The sequence below is a fragment of the Sorex araneus genome, chromosome 6 (genome assembly GCF_027595985.1).
Source record: "Sorex araneus isolate mSorAra2 chromosome 6, mSorAra2.pri, whole genome shotgun sequence".
Taxonomy (NCBI): domain Eukaryota; kingdom Metazoa; phylum Chordata; class Mammalia; order Eulipotyphla; family Soricidae; genus Sorex; species Sorex araneus.
The window spans coordinates 58340218-58366064 of record NC_073307.1 but is presented as its reverse complement, the minus strand read 5'-3'; the positions used below and the strand labels follow the sequence as shown (position 1 = coordinate 58366064).

Here is a 25847-nt window from a genome sequence, read left to right as displayed (position 1 = left end):
TGCAAAGCCAGGAGTAACCCCTGAGCATTGCTGGGTGTGACCCAAAAAGCAAAAAAAAAAAAAAAAAAAGAAAGAAAGAAAGGAAGAAAGAAAGAAAGCGAGCTGGAGGGAAGGGGGAGGGGATCTTCTCTTCTTCTCTTCCTAGGACCCAGGGCTGGGCACCACTGCAGTGGTCAGTGTAGCCTGTGCCCAGCCGGGAACAGAGGCCAAGAAGCCTGAGCCTGTGCTCAGCTGAGACACAAAGCGTCCAGTGTGGTGGGAAGCGGGTGATTTTGAGCAAATCCTCCTGCCCCACCCGCAGCCCAGCAGCCTTTGGCCAGCGGAGCTAGTAAAAGCCGTTGTACACTTTCTGAATGGAGCACTTCTCCCCAGAAGGAAGGCAGTCTGTTTACTAGGAACGGGAAGCTGGGAGGAGGAAGGAGGAACGTAAGTAACAAAAGGAACTCAAGGACTTGTGTGAAGGCCTGTGAAGGCCACCTCTGCCTCTGCATGTGGGAGCCCTGGAGTGAATATCCAGCACCGCATGGTCCCCCAGAACACCACCAGGAACAAGGGACCTTTCCCCCCAGCAAAAAAATAATACAAAATCATACTGACTCTAAGGAACAATTAGAAACCAGCTTATGATCAGTGGCACCTAGCTTCTTGGGGGTCGTGGAAATATGGGGGCAACCATGAGAAGAAGATGAATTCAAGATCAACCATGTGACGGGGCTGGAGTGATAGAACAACAGGGAGGGCATTTGTCTTATACGCAGCTGACGCGGGTTCATTCTCCCACACCGCATATGTCCCCTGAGTCCCGTCGGGAGCCCCTGAGCTCAGAGCCAGGAGTAAACCCTGAGCACTGCTGAGCACTGCAAAAAACAAAAAAGAAGCATTGCCATAGCAGACATCTGTTTATGAATGAAGGCTCTGCTCATGCGTAAATCTTTATTGGTATACATCTTCACTGCATACCACAACATGCAAGGTGAAGGTAAGCAATAACTCTTCTTTCTTGGGGCCAGGGATGGAACCCAGGGCCTCACACATGCAAGGAATGCTTGCTGCCTCATCTCTGGGATTTTCTTTTCCTTTTTTTTTGCTTTTTGGGTCACACCCAGTGATGCACAGGGGTTACTCCTGGCTCTGCACTCAGGAATTACTCCTGGCGGTGCTTGGGGACTATATGGGATGCTGGGAATCGAACCCATATGGTCCCCGAGCACCACGTGGATCAGCCACGTGCAAGGCAAACGCCCTACCCGCTGTGCTATTGCTCCAGCCCCTTCTCTGGGATTTTCAACCTGAAGGAAAAGTGCCTCTCTGGACTCCTGGCCTGGGTGAAAGTGGACACAGGTGCTGAATGATCATGAAGGCTTCGGACCTCTCTGATAGCCCGGAGACAATAGGATTGGGGTCAAGACTTGCCTTGCATGCAGCTGACCCAGGTTAGTCACCAGCACCATGTGTTGTCCCAAGCCCTGCCAGGACCCTAAGCGCTGGGGCTGGAGTGAACCCTGAACACTTGCTGGGTGTGGCCCATAATGTATGTGTTACAAGTAAATTACATTTCAATTTAGTTTAATTAAATTATGTTTTTTCCCAGTTTCTGAGCCACACCCAGCAGTGCTCAAGGCCTACACCCTGCATGATGCTCAGAGATCACTGGAGGGTGAAGGAGGGGGTTGGCTCCTGGGATGCTCTGGGTACTCCTTGGAGTGCTCGGATGCCCAGAACCTGCTGGAGTGTGTGTTGTTCCAGCCCCTACACTCCCGTTTAAAGGGGCTTAGGGAATATTGGTGCTCAGGGCCTGGATAGGGTGATCTCGCAGGTGGTGGTTTTCCTGTTTCCAGCGCTCCTTTTTTGGTCGTAAAGATGTGCTCCCTCTAGACAGAGCCACCACTTTGCTCTTCCGGGGAAAGGGGGAGCGGGAAGGGAGGCGGGGAGGGGGGCGGGGGTGCGCGCTGCGGGCCAGACTGGGCCGCGGGGAGGGCCTGGCACCGGCCTGGGTTTCTCCAGCCTCAGGGCTAGCCTGCTCTGGCCAGCTCCGCCGCGTCCACGCTCAGAACTGGCTGTTTCGGGAACCGCCCAGAGAGCCGGGAGAGCCGGGGCCCGGGGCCGCAGGGCGGACGCGCCAAGGTCACAGGCCGACGCGGGATCTCGCCGCCCCTTGCGCCGCGCGCTCGGTCGGTCCCGGCCGCGGGTGCGGACGTGGGCGGTTTCACGGGCGGCCTTGCAGCCTCTCACTCGGCGCCCTCCGCCAACAATGCGGCCATTATTGAGCGCTAACCCCGTGCCAGGTGGGTGCCGCCATCGGCGGCCGGCGGCCAGGCCCAGAGAGGCTAAGGAAGGAGCCGGAGGTAACACAGCAGAGGGTGCAGTGCCAGACCCACGATTCCCCCTCCCAGGGGCCCTGCCGCCTAGCGCCAGCTCGGCCGAGCCTCCCACGCAGGGAGGGTGCAGAGCCCCTCGGGCGGGCAGAGGGGCCCCGGCGCGGGGACCTGGGGTCAGCTCCCGGACCAGGGAAGGCGCGCTCGGACGGGTCCCGGGCGCTGGGCCGGGTGTACAAGGGGGGCGTGGCCCGAAGGGGGCGTGGCTTGCTCGGGGCTATGGTAGGGGCGTGGCTCGCTCGGGGCCCAGGCTCTGGTGGGGGCGTGGCGCTCCGGGGCGTGTTCCCGACGGGGGCGGTGCTGTCGGGGGCGGGGCTTTGGCCCGTGCCCCGCATTTCCGGGGACGCGGCAGCGGATCCTGGGATATTGTCGCGGTTGCTCCGGGTCCATAGAGAGTACGTGGGGCGACCGGCCGCGGGCCGGGGCGGTGGACGCTCGGGGGCAGGGTCGCACCTTCCGAGACGCTCAGGTAGGCGCCGTGGGGGGAGGCGGGCCCCGAGACCCCGGCCCCGGGCCCCTCGCCCCGCAGCCCACCCTGCGCCGGGCCCCTTTCCGGGGACCGCCACTTGCACGCCCCGACGACCGCCGGCGGTGCAGGGGGATCATGGCAGCGCGGGGGGGCCGGGCCCACCTCCCCGGGCCACCCTAGCCGGGCCCTGCGATACCCCTAGACGGGAACTGAGAGGTGGGATAGGTCGGGGGGTTGTGGGGGGCATCGGCCAGGGCTGAGTTAGGCTCTCGGTGCCTCTCTGCCAGCCGCAAGGTGGATGGAAGGGGTGCAGAGGCGAGGGCGCGCCGGGGGCCTTTTGGAGCTGGTCACGGGTGGTCAGTAGTCCTGGGTGTCCTGGGAAGGTCGTTCCCCACCACCTCCACCTGCTAACGTTTCCACATTGTGTGGTGAATCATGGGGCTCAGTGGAGAGGACCGAGCACAACCCCGCTTTGGAAATGCACCTCGGTCCCCCACCTTCCACTTTCAGAGAAGAGACTGGACCCCGAAAAAGTTAAAAAGCTTCCCGGAGTTACACCCTAGATTAGTGGGCCAAGGGGCCGGGTGAGGGCGCTTGCGTTGGCAGGTTCCATCCCTGCCACCCTGCAGGATCACCCGAGCCCCTCCAGGAGTGATTCCTGAGCACAGAGCCAGGAGTAAGCTCTGAGCACCGCGGGGGGGGGTCGCCCCCAAGCCACAGTTTGTTGGGGTGCTCAGCAACAAACATGGTCTTCTGGCAGGAACTCTCCAGCTAGTGGTTATTCTGTTTGGGGGGACACTGTCAGTGCTTGGGGGCCTCTCCAGCTTTGCGCTCAGAGGCCCTTGCCGTGCTGTGCTAGGGACTGAAGCTGACACGGAGGCTGCGCTCAGCGCGCTGAGCTCCCTGCAAGCCTGGAAGTTGTTCTCACCCTCGGGGGCCCAGGGTCTGTCTCCTTGCAACTTGCTGGCTCAGGCTTCTGGGATTGAGGTGTTGTTGTTTTGTTTGTTTGGGGGCCACATCTGGTGGTGCTCAGGGCTTGCTTCTGGCCCTAAGTTTCAGGGGTCACTCCTGGCGGGGCTCAGGGGACCACATGGGGTGCCAGGGATCAAACCCAGATTGCCTGCCTGCAAGGCAAGCACCTTCACCCTTGTGCTGTGTCTCCGGTGGAAGGTGATCTAAAATAAACCTGGTGCTGGAGCTTGGGGACAGTGAAAAGAGCCTCGTCCCTGCTCCTTGGGGCTCTTGCCTCAGTGCCACCTGTGACAGAGTTGCCCTAAATCAACCCCAAGGGCCTGGCATGAAGCAGCTCCCCAGGACACCTGCAGATCTGCAGAGAAGGGAGAGATGAGCCCTTGGGCTGCCCTCAGTGCAACGGGGCGCCTTGTGAGGTGTCTTGGCTTTGGCAAGCCTCGAGGGAGGTGGGCAGGGGGACAGGGAGGACCCTGGGCTGAGGGGGGCTGCCAGGGAGGGAGCTGAGATTCCCTTCCTCGGCTGCTCAGCTCTGACGCGCTACAGAGGGACCCTGAGTTTCAGCAGGGGAAGGGGAAAGGGACCATGTGATGTTTCTCCCAGCACTCCGAGCGCCTCAGCAGGAATCTGAGCTCGGCCCCAGGGCGCCCAGAAGAGCGGCTCCGGAAACCAGCTGGAAACAGCAGCTCTCCCCAGGCAGCCCGGGAGCACGTCTGGAGTCCTGCCAGGCCGGCCCGCTGCCGCTGCCGCAGCCTTTGTCAGAGACAGACAGCGCCAGGAGCGAGTGTCTCAAGAAATGGGGACAAGCACGCTCCAGTGGACGACTGGGACCCCGATGAGCTGGAAGTGCTGTGCCAGTGGTAGCCGGGCTGGTGGCTTCTTGGTCAGTCAGGGTCCAAGGCAGCACGACAGGGAGATGTTTGCTGGATGAACGGGGGAGGAAGGAAAAGAGAGTGGAGGGAAGAGGAAGGCTGAAGGCAGGAGGAAGAAAGGGGACAGTATGCAGTGTGGAGGGAGGAGGATGACTGTAACTTGAGCTAGAACTCTGGTGAAAAGTCTGAAGCATCATTGAGAGGCTCCTGGCACTGCTGTGAAGCCAGCCCTAGGCTGCCCTGACTGCCATCCCTCCCTGGGGGCCGAGGTTGGTCTTTCTAACGGAAGCACCTTGACTGGCGCAGTGATGCTGACCAGAGCAAGGCCCCCGTGCCCACGTCCTTTTCCTGAGGTGGACATCGACAGCTTCTCTCACTGGCGGAGAATGAATTGGGGACTTAGCACAGCGCCTTACTGGAACAGGTGACCCAAATGACAAAGTTTGTCTATTTAAAATTTTGGGTCACACCTGGCATGGCAGTGCAGCTCCCACTTGGGTCTGGGGCTCTCTTCTGGGGGTCCTCAGGCCTGCCCCTTCCTTCCTTTCCTTAGAGATCTGTGTGGGGAGAGAGGTGTCTTCAAGAGAGACGCTGGCTCCTCCAGCGGGGAGAAGCCCCGTTCGCAGCTCTCTGAGCAGTGGGCCTTGCCGGCTGCGTCCTCCCTGTCAGTAGATGCCGACCCCTAAACAAGGTGGAGTTTCCGTCTCCTGGACGCTCCTGTTGGAAGTTCCCTGGGTGCACACATTCCTGCCCCTCAGAGACGTGCTGCCCTGCCTTGGCGTAGGGAGAGGAGCCCCCCTGCACGCTGAAGTCAGGGGAGAGCTCATTACTCCCGAAACTGGTACCATTCTTGGGGTCCAGAGGCCCCTGAAGCCCACCTTCTGCTCTGCTGTAAGGAAAGAATGAGGCCATGTTCCTAGCAGAGGCCGGGAGCTGGACAGAGGGGGTGCTCCCCATCCTTACCACGCAGGACCGTGCCAGCCGGTGTCCCCAGCAGACTGTGTGGCCATCATACAGGGCTGTCTGTGAGGGTTGTCCTGAGGTCAGTGGCCTGAGGTAGCAAGTGGGCATGGTTGGTACCTCCCCCTTCCACAGGTCACTCTTGGGGCTGCAGGAGATTGGCGGATTTCCCTCCTTACCCCTCCATCCCCGTCTGAGCCCCCGGCCCTCCAGGGGGCTGTAGGGATCACTGCACACCCACCCCCCAGCGTGTTTGGGGACACTCTGGCTGCCAGCAGGGGACACAAAGGGTCTGTCCACCCTTCCGGGGAGAGTTGAGGAAGGACCTCAGTGTGGGCCTTGTCCCCCTTCATGGGAGTGGCCTGGGCTGGGCCGAGAGTGGGGTCAGGAGGAGGAACTTGGTGGGGCTTGAAACAAGACCACATTCCCCGGGACAATTCCCTGTGGGTCCCCAGACCTCACGGGGCCTGAGCCCCCCTCCTTCTGGGGGCACTGCTGTCTGCAGAGGAAAGCGCTGCCCAGCAGCCCCGTGGGCCCACGTGTGGGGAGCAGGGCTGTGGCCCCACCCGTCGCCCTCTACCATGGCCCGGCAGGGACAGGTTGGGTCCTGTCGGGGGGCGGGGGCTCCCCTCCCAGGGAGTGGCCAGCTCAGGCCCCAACAGGCCCCAGCGGGGGTGGCGCTGGGGCGGGTGGCAGGCTGCTCGCCACCGAGGGCGCACCCAGGCCGGGCGGCCGGGCCGGTTCCTTCTTTCCAGAGAGTTGCAGCCTCAGCACCGGGTTCAAGAGGCCTCTGGGCCGGGGGGGGCGCGGGGGGGAGAACTGGCGGGGCTGCACCGTCAATGGGCTCTGAGCATGCTCCTGGCCTGCCAGGTGTTCGCCGGGTGTCACTGTGCAGCCCGCTGCCACTATGGCTTTTGTGTCCCTTCCCCTCCACCTCCCTGCCTGCCTCCCTGCAGCCCAGGGGTGAGGAAACTGAGGCCGGGAGAGGATGGGTGGGCCCTCTGCCTGCAGAGCACTGAGCTGCAGAATTGCTCCGGGGAACGGGCAGGAGACACTCAACTCCTGTCGCTGATCTCTGATGCTCAGCAAAATTGCTTCTGGGATTTGTCAGCCCAGTGCCCCCGGCAGTGCGGCCCCCTGCGCCTGGGAGCACCGGGGCATTGGCTGGTTCGAAAGAACACAGGGTGCGCCAGCTGCTGTGGCTTCCTCATCAGCAGAACTGGGGTGCAGCTGAGCTGGGCCCAGCCCTGGGGCGGGGTGCAGGAGTGGCAGCTGCTGGCCTCCCCGTGAGAGGAGAGGCGGGCTCAGGGGCTAGCAGGGCTGGTGGCTGGGGGCCAGGGCTGAGTCCTGCAAGCTGATGGGCTGCTGGCCAGCCGAGCCCGGGAAGGAGGCGGAGCTGAGCCAAGTCGGCGGTGGGACTTTTGGGTTAAGCTCCCCTGGGCTCAGCCCCTCCCCCCACAGACAGCAAACAAAGCCAGACTCCCAGAGAGGCATTGTGGGAGCTGGCCGGACAGCTAGGTGTCCCTGCCTGTGGGAATTGGAGCAGGCCGGCCTGGGAGGGGGACTGTGCGGGGGCCAACCCCACCGAGATCACGGGCGGCCTGCACCGGGCCAGGTGTGCCAGTACCTGGTGCTCTCTGCTGCCGGGCTCCTGCCGGGCTGCCCGAACCTTCTCTTTCTCTAGGCGGGTTTTCCCTCTCAGGCTCTCTTTTTTTCCCTTGCTGAGCAGGTGCTGTGATTTCCTGTGGTGAAATGCACACATCTGAAGGGCCCGTTTGCAGGTGTGGGGACCCTTCCCCCAGTACCCCGGGGAGGGGTGTCCCCCCATCTGCCCTGGAGATTTGTTCTCCTGCTGTGCCCCTGACCCCCGGCACAGCTAGGCTCCAGCTCTGTCCCCTCTGGGTCACATGCCGTGCCTGGGGACGCTCCCAGGAAGTTCACTCCAGTGAGCTTGCTTCCTGCCAGTCCTGCTCCGTACAGGGTGGCCAGTCAGGGGCCCAGTGTCTTGGCCTCTGCTAGGCACAGACGTGTGCAGTTCCCAGGAGCCTCCAGGGGCAGGAGATAATTAACCCGCAGCCCGGCCTCCTCTCCTGGGGAGGGCCCGGGCAGTCTGTGCCCTGGTTGCCAGGACACAAGGGCCGGAGCTGCTGAAGCAGAGCAGAGGCCTCACCCGGCTGCCCTCTGAAACTGGGCAGCACCCTGTGGCAGTGCTCCTGGGAGGCCTGCCTCTCCTTTCTCAGGAAGGCTGAGGTGCTCTACAGGCCGCAGAGCGGGAAGAGCACGGGCCAGAGCACACTGTTGGGGCTCAGCACCAAGTCCCACCTGATTCACCTAGTCCCCTGCATCCCAAAAAAACAGCTGACAGGGGCTGGAGCCATAGCACAGCGGGTAGGGCGTTTGCCTTGCACGCTGATGAAACGGGTTCGATTCCCAGCATCCCATATGGTCCCCTGAGCACCGTAATTCCAGAGTAATTCCTGAGTGCAGAGCCAGGAAAAACCCCTGTGCATTGCTGGGTGTGGCCAAAAAAGCAAAAAAAAAAAAAAAAGCCACACATGTTTGCCATGAACCTGTTGTCAAAGTTCCACTTTGGTCTGTTCATGCTCTTGCACGCACACACGCGTGTATGTGCTGAATCATTTGGGGCACAGATGCCGGGATGCCTCTGCTCGGGAAAGCCTCGTGGCATCTCTGGAGGCCGAGGACCCGCTGCCCCAGCCTTGGGGATGCTGTGAATGGATGCCCCCCTCCTTCCTCCCTCTCTTCGGCTTCTCAGTCCATCTTAACTTTGTTTTTCCTTATTTTCCTTTCGGTTTGGGTTTTGGGGCTACACCCAGACTGGCATTTGGGGAAGATTGTGCTTCGGGTGGACCTGGTGGACTGACGAGTTTCATCACCTCTGCCCGGGACGTGGTGAGGACTGTGGTGGTGGTGGATTCGGTGTTATTGCTTGATGTGGTGGGGCTAGGTGCCCCTTCCTGTGAAGTTTTTGGACCATGTGGTTAGATGGCGGTCACCAGAATCGTGCCTTGGGAGACCCTCAGCCCTCTGGGGGCCGCATATTGAGACTTTGTGTGTGTGTGTGCATATAAACTGTTTTTTTTTTTTTCTGCTTTTGGGTCACACCCGGCAATGCTGAGGGGTTACTCCTGGCTCAGCACTCAGGAATTACTCCTGGCAGTGCTCAGGGGGAACATATGGGATGCTGGGGATCAAACCCAGGTCAGCCATGTGCAAGGCAAACGCCCTATCTGCTGTACTCTCACTCTGGCCCAATGTTTTTTTCTTTTGGAAGTTTTTTTTTGGCCCTACCTGGTATTGGTTGGGGGTTTTTCCTGGTGATTCAGGGGGCCACACAGCTAGGCTGGAACCTGGGCTCCAGCATGCAAAGCCTGCACCCCTGCCCTTGTGCTGTCTCCCCTGTAGATGTTTTTGGGGTGGGGTGTGTCTATGCCTTATCCCTGAGGCTGACCCTTGTCACCAGTTGCACCCCATTGGCTGTTGCTGGCTGCTGCTTGCCTTCTCTGTCATTTCTTATTTGTATTTTTGTTGTTGTTTTGTTTGGGCGTGGCACCCTACAGCAAGCTCGTGACTCCTGGCTCTGTGTTCAAGGATCACTCCTAGCGGACTTTGGGAACCACATGGGGTGCCGGGGATCAAACTCGGGCCTATTGCATGCCAGGCAAGCACCCTGTCTGCTGTACTGTCATTTTGACCCCAATTTCTTCTGCCCACTTTCTTGGATCAAAGAAAGCTGATTGTTTGTTTGTTTGTTTGTTTGTTTTGAAGCCACACCTGGCAATGCTCAGGGCTTACTCCCAGCTCAGCACTCAGGAATTATTCCTTTGAGGTGCTTGGGAGACCAGCTGTAGAACAAACCAAGTGCTGGCCGCTTGTACTATTGCTCTGGCCCAGAAAGCTGCTTTTCTACCCTTTTTCCTCTCTGTCCTTCTCTGTGGTCTAATAGATCGTTTTTTAATTTGATGGCTTTAGAATCCATTACTTCATTATGCTCTTTGGTGCTCAGATTGGCCCAGGTTTGGACACTAAACAGGGCCTATGTCCTTTTGACCTGACCCCATTAATCTCTCATCCTAACAGTGCCTGTAGGTCCCCTCCCCGTCCCTGCCCCGGGGCCTTGGCACCTCTTAAGGAAAGTGGTGTGTAGAAAGTGAGGGATGCTGCTAGTTGTGCCTACCCAGGGTGATGTTGCACTAATGACCTTGATCCAAGGTACCTGAAATGCTCATCAGATTCATAAGGGAAAGTGGAATACAGGATCGCAGGATTGGTGGGTGTGTTTAAGAATGCTCCTGGGCCAGTCGAGTGGGTCCCAGTGAAATCCATGGGGAGAAAGTGGCTTGCACTGTTTCCGGGGCCCTGGTGGCGTGAGCACAGAAGCTCTGGGTACTCACTGACACCAGCGTGCCTTTTGGTGGCCTCTTCATTCCTGTGGCTGTGCGGGATGAGGCCCGCTGCAGGCCGTCCTCCTTTAGATACTGTGTTTGGCCAGGATGAGGCTCTGTGGGCAGGTACGGATGCCTCCAGGGTGGAGGCCTGGGTTTGGTCTTCCCCATCCTGAGCTCTGCTGGGCTTCTCACTCTGTGGAGTCTCCACACCAAGAAATAACCCACAAAAAATGAACGAATGAAAATGAATGTCAGCTCTGGGGCTGGAGTGATAGCACAGCAGGTAGAGCGTCTGCCTTGCACGCGGCCAACCTGGGTTTGAATCCCAGCATCCCATATGGTCCCCTGAGCACTGCCAGGAGTAATTCCTGAGTGCATGAGCCAGGAGTGACCCCTGTGCATCACCGGGTGTGACCCCCCAAAAAAATGTCAGCTATGTTAATAAAGTGAACAATCAAAACCCCTGCCCTGGGGCTGGAGGATAACACAGCAGGTAGGGCGTTTGCCTTGCACGCTGCCAACCTGGGTTCGATTCCCAGCATCCCACATGGTCCCCCGAGCACTGCCAGGAGCGATTCCTGAGTGCAGAGCCAGGAGTAACCCCTGAGCATCGCCGGTTGTGACCCAAAAAGCAAAAAAAATAGAGATAGGATACAGCCTTGCACGAAGCCAACCTGGGTTCAATCCCTGGCATCCCAAATGGTCCTCCAAGTCCTGCCAGGAGTGATCCCTGAGAGCCAGGAGAAACCCCTGAGCATCACTGGATATGGCCCCCACACAGAAGAAAATTTCTAAAAGAAAAAACCCTGACAATTAAGCCAGTGATATATATTAGAAGGTGCTGCGCTGAGAACTTTGGAAAGAGTATCTCAGGGTAAGGGAGAGGTTGGGTGAAGCTTGGATACTTCAGGGGGCGGGAGAGGGCAGGAGAGGGAGCACAGCAGGGAGGGGCTTGCCTTGCGTACAGCAGACCCACTTTCCATACCGGCACCCCATATGGGCCCCCAGCACCACCAGGAGTTATTCCTGAGTGCACCCCTGGGAGTCACAAGGTGTGGCAAAAAAAAAAAAACCAAACAAACAAATAAAAGTGGTAGGGTGGAAGGATAGCCCCAGGGGTAAGGCTTGCCTGTGGCCAGCCTGGTTGGTTCCACCCCTGCCACCTACAGCACTCGTGATCCCCTGGACTCTGCCAGGGTCAGTGGTAAGCACAGCCGGGGAGAGAGGACTGGCAGCGCCCAGGGAAGTCTTTGGCTGTGGGGCTCAGGAGACAGGAGCACTGTGGTCTGACTTGACTTCTGCTGAGTTGAGGTTGGGGGTTGCCCTGCAGTAGCCAGGCGAAGGGGGGTTCTTGGGACCCCCAAGGCGCAAGTGTAAGTGGTTGGACAGGTGACTTGGATATGTAATAGAGAGGGGAGTGAACAACTGAACTGAAACAACCGGACAAGAGCGGGTTGCAATGCTGAGGCTCTTGGAGGCCAACACAGAGATCCAGGGTGCCTGGGTGACATTTGATCATGGTGGCCCCGACACTGACAGTGTCAAGTCAGTGTCCAGGCTGGGGCAGTGCCCACCCCTGGCTTGGTGCTGTCACTTCCCCATGCAGTTACTCATGTGTGCAGGGGAGGGGGTGCCCCTGTTATGGGTGCTGCTACTCTGCTCAGGGCCCGGAGGGACAGATGGCGTGGGGGAACCCCCCCAGGGTGAGGCCCCGACCTCCATGGGGATGCCCAGAGAGCACTGAGTTCCCCTCAGCAGTCTCCAGGGCAAGGGGACCCTCCGGAGGGTTGGGAGACCTTGCCCAGATTGCAGCTCTTTCCTGGAGAGACTGGAACTGCCCCTCCAGCCTACCCAAAGTTCCGGAGGAGTTGGGGTGTCTCTGGGACCCCTGTGGGAAGAGCCACACTTGCCCTACCTCTGGTACATCCTGACCACAAAGCTCCGGTCAGCCTCAGCCCCTCTGATGGCGTCAGGACATCCTATTTGTTTTCTTGAGTGTGGTTAGGGCCTGCCTGGGGTTTTCAGGTCTCACTGAAGGGACCCCCTGTTCTTGGGAGGTTGGTGGGTTGGGGGTAGGTGCACCTTGCCGTTCTAAGTGGGCACCTGTGGGGTTTCTGGGGACTTAGCTATCTTTCCCTGCAGGGCAGACCTTGGTGGTTCATTGAATCCTGTCATCACTCCATCGAAACAGAAGTGGGACCCCCCCCAGAAGTGAGTACCCCCATGTTGGAGTGACCTGAGCATTAGTGAGGCTGCGAGCAGCAGGTCCTGGCGTCAGCACAGTGGTCATGCATGAATGGGTGCAGGAGGACCGGAGTAAGGGGGGGCTGGGGGGAGGGCAGTCTGACCCCCAGGAGGCGCACAGGGCAGGGACACAGGAGGGGCAGAAAGGGGCGGGGCAGTGGTGGGAGGGTCCAGCTAGGTGCCCCCCCTCCAGCGGGCGCGGGAAGGGGGACAGGGACTGGGAAGGAGAAGGGGCGGGACGGGGTGCGGGGCCGCCCACTTCCTCCCATCCGCGCCCCCCACCCTCCGGGGCCTGCGGAGCCACGTGACCGGTCTGTCCCCGACCCCCAGATCCAGCCTCCTGAGGCGCGCTCCAGGGCGGGGCGGACGCCAGTGCCGCGGAGCCACCTGAGCCGAGCTGAGGCCGCGATGGGCCGGGGGAGCCTGCGGGGCGCCCCGGGGCCGCCCGCGCTGCTGCCAGTGTTGCTGCCGCCGTTGCTGCTGCTGCCGCCGCTGCTGCTGCTGCTGCTGCCCGTCCCGGCGCGGGCGCTCGGACCCCGGGTCCTCCTGCCGCTGGGTGAGTGTGGTCGGGCCGCAGGGCAGGGGCCGGGCCGCTGGGTGAGTGCGGGCTGGGGGCGCCTCGTGCGGGCGCTCCCCAGGACAAAGGAGTGGAGGAGGGGCCTGCTGCAGTCGAGGGTCCAGGGGCGCCTCCTTGCACAGCGCCGCGGGCCCCTTTCTTTGCCTCTTGCCCGCCACGGGGCGGGCACTCGCCGCGGGTCACACCGCTCCCCCCACGAGCCCAGGCACATCTGCCGCCAGCGGGGTGGAGGGGCCCCGCCGCCCTGTAAACACGGGGGTTCTGGTATTCCTGCAAGTCGCAGCAGGACCTGCGGGCGCCCCAGTCTCCTGCCCGCCCCTCCGCCCCGCAGGCCGTGCTGGGGTGCTGAGACTCTCGCTCAGGGCCCAGCCCCCAGGGGTGCCCCTCCAGCCTGGCCCTTCCTACCTCTCTAGGCAAATGGCCCTCTGGGGCTCGGTTTCCTGGGCAGAGGGGTGTGGGGGAGTGGGTGCTGGTGTGAATGCACCGAGTTGGAGTAAAGGAGGTGAAGCGACCCCACCCGCCCTACTGGACCTGTCCGCAGGAGGAAAGGGGGACAGCTTTGGCTCCCTTCTGGCACTTTCTGCACCAGCCAGGTGCTGCCCAGGTGGGGTGCAGACCCTGCTTTCTGGGCGGATAAACAGGTCGAGGGTGGCCAGGCTCCTGCTGTCTTCTGCTTCTCTCCTCACAATCACCAGCCTTGTCCATGCCCTCTGACCCTCTGGGCTCTGGGAGAAGCAGGCCAGGTGTGGGGGCAAGGGGCTCCTTTGGAGTTCACGGAGCAGAGGCCCCGGGGGGCTGCTTGGATGCAAGTCCCTCGGTCTGGCCTTCCAACCACGACACTGGTCCGGTCCCCTGCCAGCACTGCCAGGCAGTGGTGTGAGGTCCTGCCCGTTGTGTGTGTAAGCTCATCCCCCAAGGACTGAGACTTGGGGTCACTGTAGAACCACCCCTCGTGGAGGACCACAGAGGGACGCAGCCTAGTGAGCACGTTCTCGGGCTGTGTCTGTCCTGAGCATTGAGGGGGCGCAGGCAAAGGACACCTTTGAGCTGAGAGCACAAGGCCTGCTTGTCCTCGTGAGTCTGCAGTGGGCACCCTGGGTCGCAGCTGCCTGGGACCTGTCCCTGCAGGCCCCGTCCAGTCTGTGGCTCCCTTGCTCCTGCCGTGGCCTGGGCTCTGCCACCAGAGCTTGGCGGCTGCTCTCTCTGGTGAGACCCCCCCCCCCAGCTACGCCTTGGTACCAGCCTGGCACTGAACACCAGTAGGGTGGGGAGTGGGGCTTCCTCCCGGGTGCCACATGGGGGGTGGGAACAGTGCAGGGCGGCCGCTTTTCCTGGCATAGGTCATGACTGCAGGGTTCCAGTGCTCACTGTTCGTCTCTTGCCTCTTCTCACACAGTCTGAGCCCCTGCTGTATGTCCTTATGCTCAGTCTGAGCATCTGCTCTAGGTCCTCGCGCTTGATCTGAGCACCTGCTGTATACCCTCATGCACGGCCTGAGCAACCTGTTGTACGGTCTCATGTAGGGTCAGAGCACCTGTTCTATACAGTCATGCATGAACTGAGCACCTGCTTTATGCCCTCACACAGGTTCTGAGTACCTGCTGTATGCCCTCATGCAGTCTGAGCACCTGCTGTATTCCCTCACGCAGGGTCTGATCACCTGCTGTATGTCCTCACACAGGGTCTGTATACTTGCTTTTTGCCCTCATGCAGGGTTTCAGCACCTGCTGTATGCCCTCCTGCTCAGTCTGAGCACCTGCTATATGTTCTTATGCAGAATTGAGCACCTACTATATGCTCTCATGTAGGATCTGACTACCTGCTGTAGGGCCTCAAGCAGAGTCTGAGCACCTGCTGTATGCTCTCATGCATGGTCTGAGCACTAGCTGTTTGCCCTCATACAGGTATGAGCACCTGTTGTATGCCCTCACACAGGGTCTGAGCATCTGCTGTAGGGCCTCATGCTCTGAGCACCCACTGTATGCAGGCCTCTGCCTCGGTCCCTCTCCTGGGAGAGACAAGGTGTGGTGCTCAGAGGCAGGTGGGAGGTCAGCCCACCCTCCCCCCCCACTGTCTCCCCTCCTTTCTCCTCTTCTGTGTTCAGCCCTCTTCTGCCTGGAGTTCTTACCCCCCTTCATAAGCCCCTAGTCTACAGTGCCAGGCCCCGCAAGGGTTCCCTGCACTGCCCTCTGGCCAGAGAGCGGGGACAGTGGGAGGGTCGGAGGAAGCTATGGGCAGTTGCTCCGTAGTGCAGAGGCGTGTGGCAGCTCTGAGCGGGGCTCCTGCCCTCCTGCATTCTGCCCACCCCACCTGGTGCACAGCCTATCGGAGTGGACGTTTGGGCTCTGGGGGCCATGTTTGCTGCTGTTTCCCTACTGCCCCACTGCCTTGGCCTGTCCCAGGAATGAGGATGAGCTTTGGGGGGCTGAGTTGGTGGGACATCCAGACATCCCTGGGACTGGCCTCGGGACTGTCGAGTCATCCCCATTGAGTCTGGGGGCCAACCTGGGGACCTAGTGCTCTGCTGGTCATTCATTCCGCAGAAGGCTTTGGAGCCGCTCCTGGGGCACCTGGCCAGAAGGCACAATGAGTTGGGCGGGTGCCTCATGTCACCATGTGAGGTGATCAGGAAGTGACGGGTGTGGGGAGTTGCCCTCGCCAAGCTGGGCATCTGGGAAGGCCTCCCGGAGGAGGAGGAAGTGAGCTGAGTCTAATGTGAGTAGGAGTTAGTCAGAGGGAAGGGCTTGGGGCCCGCCTGGTGAGGTGACAAGCAGGCTCTGAGTGGGGACAGGCAGAGGGCCCAGGCCAGGGTGCCAGGCCATGACAGCGGAGGGCTGCCAGGGAAGACATGGAAGGAATCAGGGCCTGGCTCCCAGGGGAGGAGCAGGGCCAGGTGACGGGGCATAGAGTCCCCCAGCTCGGGGAGCCGTCAGAGGCCTGGCTGCCCAGAGCTGCCGTACCCCTCACAGCCCCTCTGCCCAAGTGACACCCCCGAGTGTCTAGGACATGCTCCTGAGGGTTGGGGAGTCCAGCAGGGCCAAGAGACTGGGATGAGCCCAGTAGGGGCCCAGGGCGTCCCTGGAAGCAGGAGTGGGTGCAGATGGGGGACAGTGGGCCAGGATGGCTTGTTCCCAGCGGGGAGCCGGCCTTTGGCGCTGGAAGCCTCTCCCTGGACTCTCCAGCAGGCTCAGATCTGCGGCCTCCCAGGGGTCCAGTTGGTCAGGGGTGTCCACCCCCCACCCCTGTGGGAGGTGAGAGGTGAGATGTGTGTCAACAGAGCTGAGGGGCTGCCAGCCTCTCCTTCCTCTCCGAGGGTGCCCGCCTGTCTGCCGCCCCGCCCCCCACAAAACGAGGGCTTTCTGTCCTGCTGGGGCCTGCGGAGGCCAGGCCAGCGCCGGCTGGGCTGCCCGGAGCCAGTGGGAGCAGGCAAGGTGTGGGGTGCGGCTCTGAGTCACAGTCCCGCCGTAGCTCGTCAGCTGGCCGGGTGGAGATGGGGCTGAGCCCTCTTCCCGCTCACCCCCAGAACTGCCAGCTTCCGGCTGAGTCACCGACCCTGAGACGAGGTGAGGCTAGAGGTGAGGCTGGGGGACCAGTGCCTCCCCATCATTTCCTGCCGGGAGGGGATGCTGCAGGTGGTTTCCACCCCTCCTACCCCGGGGCTCCCCAAGGAGCTGGTCAGGATGGACAGGAAGTTCCCTGTCATCCGGAACTTACTTTCTCTTCCACAAAGCCACCGGCCAGAGGCGTGGGGGACTCGGTGAGCCCCAGAGTGCAGCCGAGTAACCCTGGGGTGTGTGGCTCTCCTGGGGCCGAGTGCATAGTACCCCCCCACGGCACCCCCAACATAGCACCTCTTCCCACACAGCACCCTTCCAACACAGCCCCTCCTAGGCAGTCCTGCAGAGCACACACGTCATAAGTTTGAGCACGCAGGCACACACCACACACAGGACTCACACACGCACACATCACACCCCCCCCACATGACGCATGCACTACACACACACATCACACACCATGCAGCTCACACAGAGCGTTCATGTTTACACACTACATGTAGCACCCACACATAGGGAAGTATGGTTAGTACCATAGAAGGCACGCTCTCTCTCTCTCTCTCTCTCACACACACACACACACATACACACACACACACACCCCTCCCACATCTATACCTACATTCATACCCTCGTACACGCCACCAGCAGGGGCCTCAGAGAAGCTCTCAGGCAGGGCCGGCACCTCCGTCTGGTGGGGGGGTGCCCTGGAGGGTGTCCCCAGGCTCATAGCCACGTGTCCCGCCACCTCTCTTCTGTGCTCCAGTATGTGCCCCCGTGGCGGCAGGGCCCCCACCCCCGGGGAGAGACGCGGGCGCTCCTGGCTGGCACTTGCAGGGCTGGAATTTCCCGCAGGGCGCTGGGGTTTTGTTTTCGACGTGCGCCAGACACCATGCCAGCGCTGGGCTGGCGTGTGTGCTGCTGGGGCCCTGCTCCCCGTAAACGTGGGCCATTATGGACACGGTGATTTACATTCATAACTACCCATCTCGCAGATAAGGAGCAAGAGCTTCCCGGAGGCGGGGAGGCATGCAGCCCAGGCCCTTGTTTCCAGATGCCCCAACCGGCCTGTGGAGTCCTGGGGCGAGGGGGGGTGGGGCGGGGGTGCGCAGAGGCAGGGAGCACAGAGGCAGGGAGCACGGGGTCTGGTTCCGGGCTTGGGGGAGTGGGGGTGGCGGCAGGGAGATGTGGGGGCCTGGGTGGGGGGGCAGCAGGGAGGTGTGGGGCACAAGGACGATGAGGGTCACAGGACGGGGTGGGGCTCTAGGGAAAGGAGTTCAGCCCCACACCCACTTCCTAAGGCTTCCATCCACCTGCTTGCATTAGCACCCCACCTGCAGCTAATCTCTGACCTTTGGCCTCTGGCCCTGAAGAGTCCACAGGGAGGGAGCCACTCTGGAACAAGCTCAGTGCCCCTCCCTGCAGGCCCTGGCAGCCAGAGGCTCCCGACACACCCCGGAGCTGGCGGTTTAGCCTTGCCATTATCCCTTGTCTACACTGCCCCTTGAACCTGCTGTGTGGCTCCTCTAGGGCTCCGCCTGGCCCGGAGTTCGTGGCTTCTTGAGCTGGATTTGGGAGGGAGACCCCTGAGTCCCGCCTCGCACCCACCTCCTTTGCCGGGCGCCTTCTCTGTCACTGTACCTTTCTGCTGCTGGTTGGTTTAGAAACAGGCCGGCAGCCGGGGTGGCCTGTGAGGGTCTCGGCAGGGTGCCGTTGGCTCCCCCAGGAGGAGCATCTGTGGCACAGAGAAGTGGGGGTTTGAGCTGGACCCTGGGGCCTCCCAGGGGGTCAGTGTGCTGGGGAGAGGGGGCGGTCTGCTCTCTCTCTCCCCCATTGCCCCAGCTGCAGCCCCAGCCCTGACCCCCTTTGAGCGAGCAGACCCAGCTTCTTCCCCTGGCCCCTTTGTCATGTCCTCCCCTCCTGCCCCCCACCCTCCGTAAGAGTGGGTGCTGTCTGGGCGGTGGGGGAGGAGCAGGCCCCCCACTCCCTGCTGTGAGTGCAGGCGTCTCTGGGATCCACAGCCATGATGCTGCAAACCTGGTCCCGCACTGTGTCTCCTTGTCTTTAGGGGGACCAGGCTAGGGCCTGTGGACACACCTGCAGGAAGTTGGGGTGTGATTGCTGCCGTTTTGCTCTTGGCTGCCTGAGGGTTTGCGTGGTCAGGGCCCTCTAGCCCTTGAGGACACACCAGGCAGAGGGCCGCTCCATCCTTGCTTCCTTCCCTTCCGCTCCATCCTTGCTTCCTTCCCTTGTCGGTGGCCTGGACTCTTCCGTGTCATTTCTCTTGGAAGGTATCTGTCACCGAGGCTCAGAGGAGCCTGGTCCTCCTTGTCAGCTCTGCAGAGGGGGAGACGGCTTCCAGTGCCCCCGGCACGCCACCCAGCAGCGTTCTTAATCCATCCTTCTGGGTTTCCTTTCTTTTTTTTTTTTTATTATTCTCTTTGGGTCACACCCGGCGATGCTCAGGGGTTATTCCTGGCTCATGCACTCAGGAATTACTCCTGGCGATGCTCAGGGGACCATATGGGATGCTGGGAATCGAACCTGGGTTGGCCGCGTGCAAGGCAAATGCCCTACCCGCTGTGCTATCGCTCCAGCCCCTGGGTTTTCCTTTCTGTTCTCATTCTTCTGCCCCAGAAAGACAGACCCTAACTCTGCTTGCCGTCTACAGCCTTGAGTCCTGGTGGCCTGGGGGCTGCTCCTCACTGGTCATTGTCGCTGTTTGGCACTGACAGACATTTACCCTTTCTCCTCACCACACGTGAAGGCTCTGGGCTTTCTCGTTTCCCTGTGCCAGGCAGTAAGCCAGTCTCTGAGATGCACACACTCAGTGCTGAGGGCCAGGCGGGTCCTATGCACCAGTTTTGGGGCTCAGGCAGATGGGGGTCCCCACAAGTCTCTTCCCTCTGCGAGACCTGAGTTTTCTGGGTGTGCTCCAAACCCCTTGCTCCGCAGTGGGCCTCACAAGAGCTACTCATAAGTTTGGCGGTCACACGTGGTGATGCTCAGGGATCTCTCCTGATGGGTTCTGGGACCGTATGGGATGGTGGGCATTGGACCCAAGCCCCCTCCCCACTGTACTAGCACTCCAGCCCTGATTGCTTTTACAGTTCTTAGCAAACTCTCTTGCTCTTCTGGGGTCTTCCAGAGTGCCCCATGTGGGGGTCCCTCTGCTGGGGAGGTCCTGCTGTGGGGGGTCCTGGCGCTGGCCCAGCAGTGCTGACTGCCCAGCCCTGAAGCTGGGACACATGCATTTCCACTTCTCTGCAGTGAAGGTACGACGCTTTCGTGCCTGAACTTCCCGGCCCCTGTGGGTGCTCCTCATGGAGTGCTCCTGAGCCAGGTCTGGCTGGCTGCCGCCTCTGACTCCCCTCCTTCGCTTCTTTGGTGCAGGCTCCGTGGAGCGGCCGTTCCTCAGGTTTGCCGCAGACGACACCTCCAATTACACAGCCCTGCTGCTGAGCGCCGACGGCCAGACCCTGTACGTGGGCGCCCGTGAGGCCCTCTTTGCCCTGGACAGCAGTGTCAGTTTCCAGCCTGGTGGGGATTACCAGGAGGTGAGTGGGGGGGGGGCCCCGGTAGAGGGGTGGAGGCGGGGTGAGGCCGGGGGCTGAGAAGCCTTACCCACATCTCTCTGTAGCTGCGCTGGAGCGCGGACGCTGAGAGGAAGCAGCAGTGCGGCTTCAAGGGCAAGGACCTGCAGGTAGGCACCCGGGCTGTGGTATACCCGGGTTCCCCTGGAGGCCCCTCCTGTAGAGCAGGCTAGGGGGAGGCAGTCAGGGCTGCCAAGGCAGGTGAGCCCCAGGTGCTGGGTGGAGCAGTAGCCCATGTTTGCTTGCTCTCCAGCCACCGTGGGCAAGGACAGAGTAGGGACGGCGGTGGGGGCGGGTGGTGGTGAGGACTGCTTAGCTTCAGTGACATTAGATGCCGGGGGAGATGTGGGCAGTCGGGCATGGCTGATGGGGATGGAGTGACCAGGATTTCCTGATGGAAGTTTCCAGATGGAAAAGTTTCCTGGAGGCAGAGGTCCCATGGAAAAGTTCCCAATGGCCCAGATCCATTGTGGAACTTGGGGTGGGGGGGTCCCCAGCTGAGCGGGGGGGAATTCACTCTGGTGAAAGGGAGGTTTCGGGAGCAAACTGACAGGGTGGCAGGGTAGACCCCGTTTGAAGCACTGGCTCGGGTTCCACACGGTGTCTGCTCCTGCTCTTGGGCCGGACTGGGAAGTCTCTGCTCGCTGAAGCCAAGAAGCCAGCAGCGGCCCAGCCAGGGGTGGGTTCCATGGAGGAGACCGCTCTGAGCCAGGCGCCTGGTGCTGCCCCCTGGTGGCTGGCTGGGTCTGACCTGGTCCTTGTCCGCAGCGTGACTGTCAGAACTACATCAAGATCCTGTTGAGCCTGAACAGCAGCCACCTGCTCACCTGCGGCACGGCCGCCTTCAGCCCGCTGTGTGCCTACATCGTGAGTCCCCCCGAGTCTCCCTGCCACCCCCCGGCCATGCGTGCCTGTGTTTTGAGGTGGGACCACAGTGGTACAGGCCAACTCTGGAGCCCGACGTGTCCTGGGTCTGGTTCATGCTTGTGCCCGTTCTAGGCTCGGGCCTCATAGTGCTTCCACAGAGGGCACTGCCTTTGAGGCGCAGGGTGGGGGAGATCTTGCGTTTGGCACCCTGCAAATTGGGCTCCCATCCGAGCTTGCTCTGTATTGACCCACCTGCTCCCCACAGGACCTGGACAGCTTCAGTCTGGCTCGCGATGGAGCGGGGAACGTCATTCTGGAGGATGGCAAGGGCCGTTGTCCGTTCGACCCCAACTTCAAGTCCACAGCCCTGGTGGTTGGTGAGTGGGGGGGGGGCAGCTGGGCGCACCGGGGCTGCAGTTCCATAGCTGCTTGATTCCTGGGGCCTTGTGTTGCCCGGGGCTGCCCGGCCCGCCATGCCCACGGGAACATTCTCCTGACAGATGGGGAGCTGTACACAGGCACCGTCAGCAGCTTTCAGGGCAACGACCCGGCCATCTCCCGCAGCCACAGCTCACGCCCCACCAAGACCGAGAGCTCGCTCAACTGGCTCCAAGGTGAGTGAGACCCTGGCCTGCCCCAGGCAGCCCCTGCCCTGACGGCTTGGGGCAGCTGCTCACCTGCCCCCATGGCCCTGCAGACCCGGCATTCGTGGCCTCGGCCTACATCCCTGAGAGCCTGGGCAGCGCACAGGGCGATGACGACAAGATCTACTTCTTCTTCAGTGAGATAGGCCGCGAGTTCGAGTTCTTCGAGGACACAGTGGTGTCACGCGTGGCTCGGATCTGCAAGGTGACTGGTGCTCCAGGGCCCTGCACAAGCCCACTCCCCTCTCCTCGATTCTGTGTTACTTTGGGTCTTTTTTTCTTTTCTTTTCTTTTTTGGTGGCGGGTGGAGGGCGGGATGGTTCCTAGACCTGCCCCAGGTAGCCTGGATTGAGCCCTACGTCTGTGGCCTTAGGCACCGCACTCCCTGACCCAGCGCCCCTATGGTGGTGGTGGTCCAGCAAACGCTGCGCCCAGATCTTTCTGGATTTACAGCCATGTTCGGGGCCAGGGCCACGCTGGGCAGACCTGATGGTCTGATTCAGGTCTGGATTGGTGTGTCCTGGGAACCAAGTAGGGTTGTGGCTCGGCTAGTCCCGCCGTTCGCCTGAGTGCCACTTCCTCCCCCAGGGTGACGAGGGCGGCGAGCGGGTGCTGCAGCAGCGCTGGACATCCTTCCTCAAGGCCCAGCTGGTGTGCTCACGGCCCGGCGACGGCTTCCCCTTCAACGTGCTGCAGGACGTGTTCACACTGCGCCCCAGCCCGCACGACTGGCGGGACACCCTCTTCTATGGGGTCTTCACCTCCCAGTGGTAGGCCCGGGAGCTGCGAGCGCTGGGGTCGGCCCAGCCTCGGCCCGCACAGGTCCCAGACCCACACACCTTTCTCCGTAGGCACGGAGGCACAGCTGAGGGCTCTGCTGTCTGCGTCTTCTCCATGCGGGAGGTCCAGAAGGTCTTCGAGGGGCTCTACAAGGAGGTGAACCGTGAGACGCAGCAGTGGTACACCGTCACGAGCCCCGTGCCCTGGCCCCGGCCTGGCCAGGTGGGTCTGTGCCACGCGGGTCCATTCCTGAGTCTGTTTGCTTATGTCGGGCTTGTTTTTCTCATGATATGACCCTGCTGGAGTGGGCGTTGGCCCCCTAGGGGGCACTGAGCCCCTCTACACTCTGCCGTGAGCCCTGTTCTTACTGGGAGCTGGATGGACTGGCCTGAGAAGGAGGCCTCCTGCCAGCCTGGTGGCCACCCCCTAAGCAGAGCAGAGCTGGGGGACGCATGCTGGGTTTATGTGTGGGTGGCCCTGGAAGCAGCCTAGCTGGGAAATGGGGTGTGAGAGCCTCAGGAAACCCAGGATGGTCTTGCTGAGCAAATCTCGCCCAATCCCCAAGGCACACAACAGTGTAGTAGCTCATAGGGCTGTGTGGGGAGCCCTGAGCAGAGGCACCTGCTGGCGCCTCTCCAGGGAGGGAGTTGAAGGAGCCCAATGGGGCTGGAGCGGGGGGATGGGCTCAGGGACAAAGCGGGGGTTCCAGGGCAGCCCCTCACTCTGCACCCGCTCCGCAGTGCATTACCAACGCCACGCGGGAGCGGAAGATCAGCTCCTCCCTGCAGCTGCCCGACCGTGTGCTCAACTTCCTCAAGGATCACTTCCTCATGGACGGCCACGTCCGAAGCCGGCTGTTGCTCCAGCAGCCACACGCCCGCTACCAGCGTGTGGCGGTGCACCGTGTGCCTGGCCTGCACCGCACCTACGACGTCCTCTTCCTGGGCACGGGTGAGTGCCAGGGCACAGGCAGATGGGAGTCAGGAGGGACTGGAGCAGGGGTGGGGCCTGGAGGGAGGGTGGCACTCCTGAGGCCTAAGTGCTGGTCACCACAGGTGACGGCTGGCTACACAAGGCAGTGAACGTGAGCTCCCACCTGCATCTCATCGAGGGTGTCCAGCTCTTCCCCCCGGGCCAGCCTGTGCAGAACCTGCTCTTGGACACCCAGCAGGTGAGTGGGCAGGACCAGCCCCCGCTGCAGGACAGGGAGCCCAGACTCTGGTACGAGCCCTCAGAAAGTGGGTGGGAGTCGTGGGTCCTGAGCCCTCTGACTGCGTCTGCCCATATAGGGGCTGCTGTATGCTGCCTCCTACTCGGGCGTCGTCCAGGTGCCCAGACTCTGGTACGAGCCCTCAGAAAGTGGGTGGGAGTCGTGGGTCCTGAGCCCTCTGACTGCGTCTGCCCATATAGGGGCTGCTGTATGCTGCCTCCTACTCGGGCGTCGTCCAGGTGCCCGTGGCCAACTGCAGCCTCTACCGGACCTGCGGGGACTGCCTCCTGGCCCGGGACCCCTACTGTGCATGGAGTGGCTCTGCCTGTAGCCCCATCAGCCTCTACCAGCACGACAAGGCCTCCAGGTGAGTGCCCCTGGATTCCAGCCCCTGCCCAGCTTTCCTTGATATGGGGCCCGGGATTGGCACTGAGCTGAGAGTCTGTGTAGATGGGCAGCTAGAACCCTTCCTGGGTAGGGAGCAGGTGTAGGGATCTACCTATGTCCGCTGAACCCTGCATGGCCTTGGTCCCAATGCTGAGGCCGCTCATGGACCATTGTTTTTCAGACTGTGGGTCCAGGACATTGAGGGAGCAAATGCCAGGGATCTCTGCAATGCCTCCTTGGCCAAACGCCACTCCTCTGTGGGGACAGGTGAGTACCAGCAGAGCGGGGGGAGGGGAGACTTCGTAGTCCCCAGTCACCTGGTCATGGCTCCAGCCCCCTCTCTGCTGTGCCTGCAGGTGAGAAGCCATGCCAGCAAGTCTTATTCCAGCCACACACCATGAACAGGCTTCCATGCCCACTGCTGTCCCGGTCGGCCACACGACGCTGGCTGCACGACGGGCAGCCCCTCAGCACCTCCGCCTCCTGCCATGTGCTGCCGTCTGGGGACCTGCTTCTGGCGGGCAGCCTGCAGGCACCAGGTCTCTTCCAGTGCTGGGCATTGGAAGAAGGCTTCGAGCAGCTTGTGGCCAGCTATTGCCCCCAGGTGGTGGCTGGTGAAGACCGGGTGGCCCCAAGTGACGGTGGGCCTGACATCAGCACATCGCGGGTGAGCGCGCCAGCGGCGGGGAACCCGGCCAGCTGGGGCTCCACCAAGTCCTACTGGACCGAGTTCATGGTCATGTGCGCCCTGTTCGCCTTAGCCATTGTGCTCCTGATCCTCTTCCTGCTCTACCGGCACCGTGGCAACATGAAGCTCTTCCTCAAGCAGGGCGAGTGTGCCAGCATGCACCCCAAGGGCCGCCCTGTGGTGCTGCCGCCCGAGACCCGGCCACTCAATGGCGTGGGCCCCCCGAGTATCCCTCTGGACCACCGGGGCTACCAGGCCCTGTCCGACAGTTCCCCGGGGCCCCGCATCTTCACCGAGTCAGAGAAACGTCCACTCAGCATCCATGAGAGCTTTGTGGAGGTGTCGCCTGTGTGCCCCCGGCCTCGGGTGCGCCTGGGCTCCGAGATCCGGGACTCAGTGGTGTGAGCACTGACTCGAGAGGCCACTCTGGCCTGGGGACTAGGAATGTTCAGGGACGGCCGGGCGCTGCCCTCAGCACGACAGAGCTGACAGCTACGTGGCAGGGCCACTCCGTGCCGGACAGCTGGGTCCAGAGGTCCCAGCCAGAGAGAGGTCTGTGCAGGGGCGTGCTGTGCCCCGGATATAAACTGAGCCCATTGTCCAGAAACAGCAGAAATGTGAAGCGCGTGAGGAGAGGTGAAGCTGTGGGCAACACTGACGACTGCCTGAGAAGGGGCACCGGGCCCCACCACCAGCCTCCCCACCTCCTGCCTTACCATACTGCCTGGCCCGTGGCCTGCATGCTGCCGCCTCAGCATTGCCTCAGGGACTGGCGGGCGGGCGGGCAGTACCTCCCAGGCCCTGTGCCTGGCTACCTCCTGGGCCTCCCACGCCTGCCATCAGACTGTGGCTGCCAGAAAGCGACTGAGCAGGCAAGAGGCCAGAGCACGGCAGAGGGAGGAACGTTGTTCCCTTCATCCTCGAAGTTCAAGGAAACCCCCCATTCCTGCATCCTGGCCCCCAACTTCCCACATCTCCCCAACAGGACATTGACACGCCCAGGCTGGGGTGCAGAGTCTGTGGATTTTATACTTTTTTTTTTTTTTTAAGAAGATGCACTTTACTTTCTTTTTTAAAATAAACCGTGGGAACAGAAGTGTGGTCATAGCCTTTCCTCTCCAAGGAGTATAGCTCTCTGAGGCCACTCAGTTCTCCATTGCGGGGGTCCAGTCCTCCCCTACCCAGGGGCTGGTGGGCTGGCTCCCCACTCCTGGGGCAGAATCTGGCCATACCTGGCCCTGCTCTG

General features: G+C 61.5%; 1 protein-coding gene across 5 annotated transcripts; it reads left to right on the top strand.

The window, feature by feature from the left end:
- Positions 1–2013: 2013 nt before the first annotated feature.
- Positions 2014–25678, top strand: SEMA4B (semaphorin 4B). Of its 5 annotated transcripts, XM_055142451.1 has the most exons (17): positions 2717–2844; positions 4417–4696; positions 12197–12265; positions 12629–12854; positions 19826–19989; positions 20073–20135; positions 20794–20892; positions 21158–21269; positions 21393–21506; positions 21590–21741; positions 22125–22306; positions 22388–22538; positions 23057–23267; positions 23372–23487; positions 23727–23893; positions 24095–24180; positions 24270–25678. In XM_055142451.1, exons 2-17 carry the CDS (start codon positions 4610–4612, stop codon positions 25004–25006), a joined length of 2736 nt encoding a protein of 911 aa, XP_054998426.1. In that variant the 5' UTR covers positions 2717–2844; positions 4417–4609; the 3' UTR covers positions 25007–25678. The 5 variants fall into 5 exon arrangements, with proteins under 5 accessions (XP_054998429.1, XP_054998428.1, XP_054998427.1 ...); XM_055142454.1 differs by lacking the exons at positions 2717–2844; positions 4417–4696 and adding an exon at positions 2014–2285 and having other exon boundaries at positions 24270–25675; XM_055142453.1 differs by lacking the exons at positions 2717–2844; positions 4417–4696 and adding an exon at positions 2014–2345 and having other exon boundaries at positions 24270–25675.
- Positions 25679–25847: the final 169 nt, after the last annotated feature.

What these genes read in the sequence shown, in the direction of transcription:
- SEMA4B (XM_055142451.1), top strand. Translation starts at nt 4,610, where the DNA reads ATGGGGACAAGCACGCTCCAGTGGACGACTGGGACCCCGATGAGCTGG. An exon ending in GCCCGCTGTGTGCCTACATC is followed by an intron (nt 20,893 to 21,157) that starts GTGAGTCCCCCC and finishes TGCTCCCCACAG; the next exon opens with GACCTGGACAGCTTCAGTCT. An exon ending in GCGTGGCTCGGATCTGCAAG is followed by an intron (nt 21,742 to 22,124) that starts GTGACTGGTGCT and finishes TTCCTCCCCCAG; the next exon opens with GGTGACGAGGGCGGCGAGCG.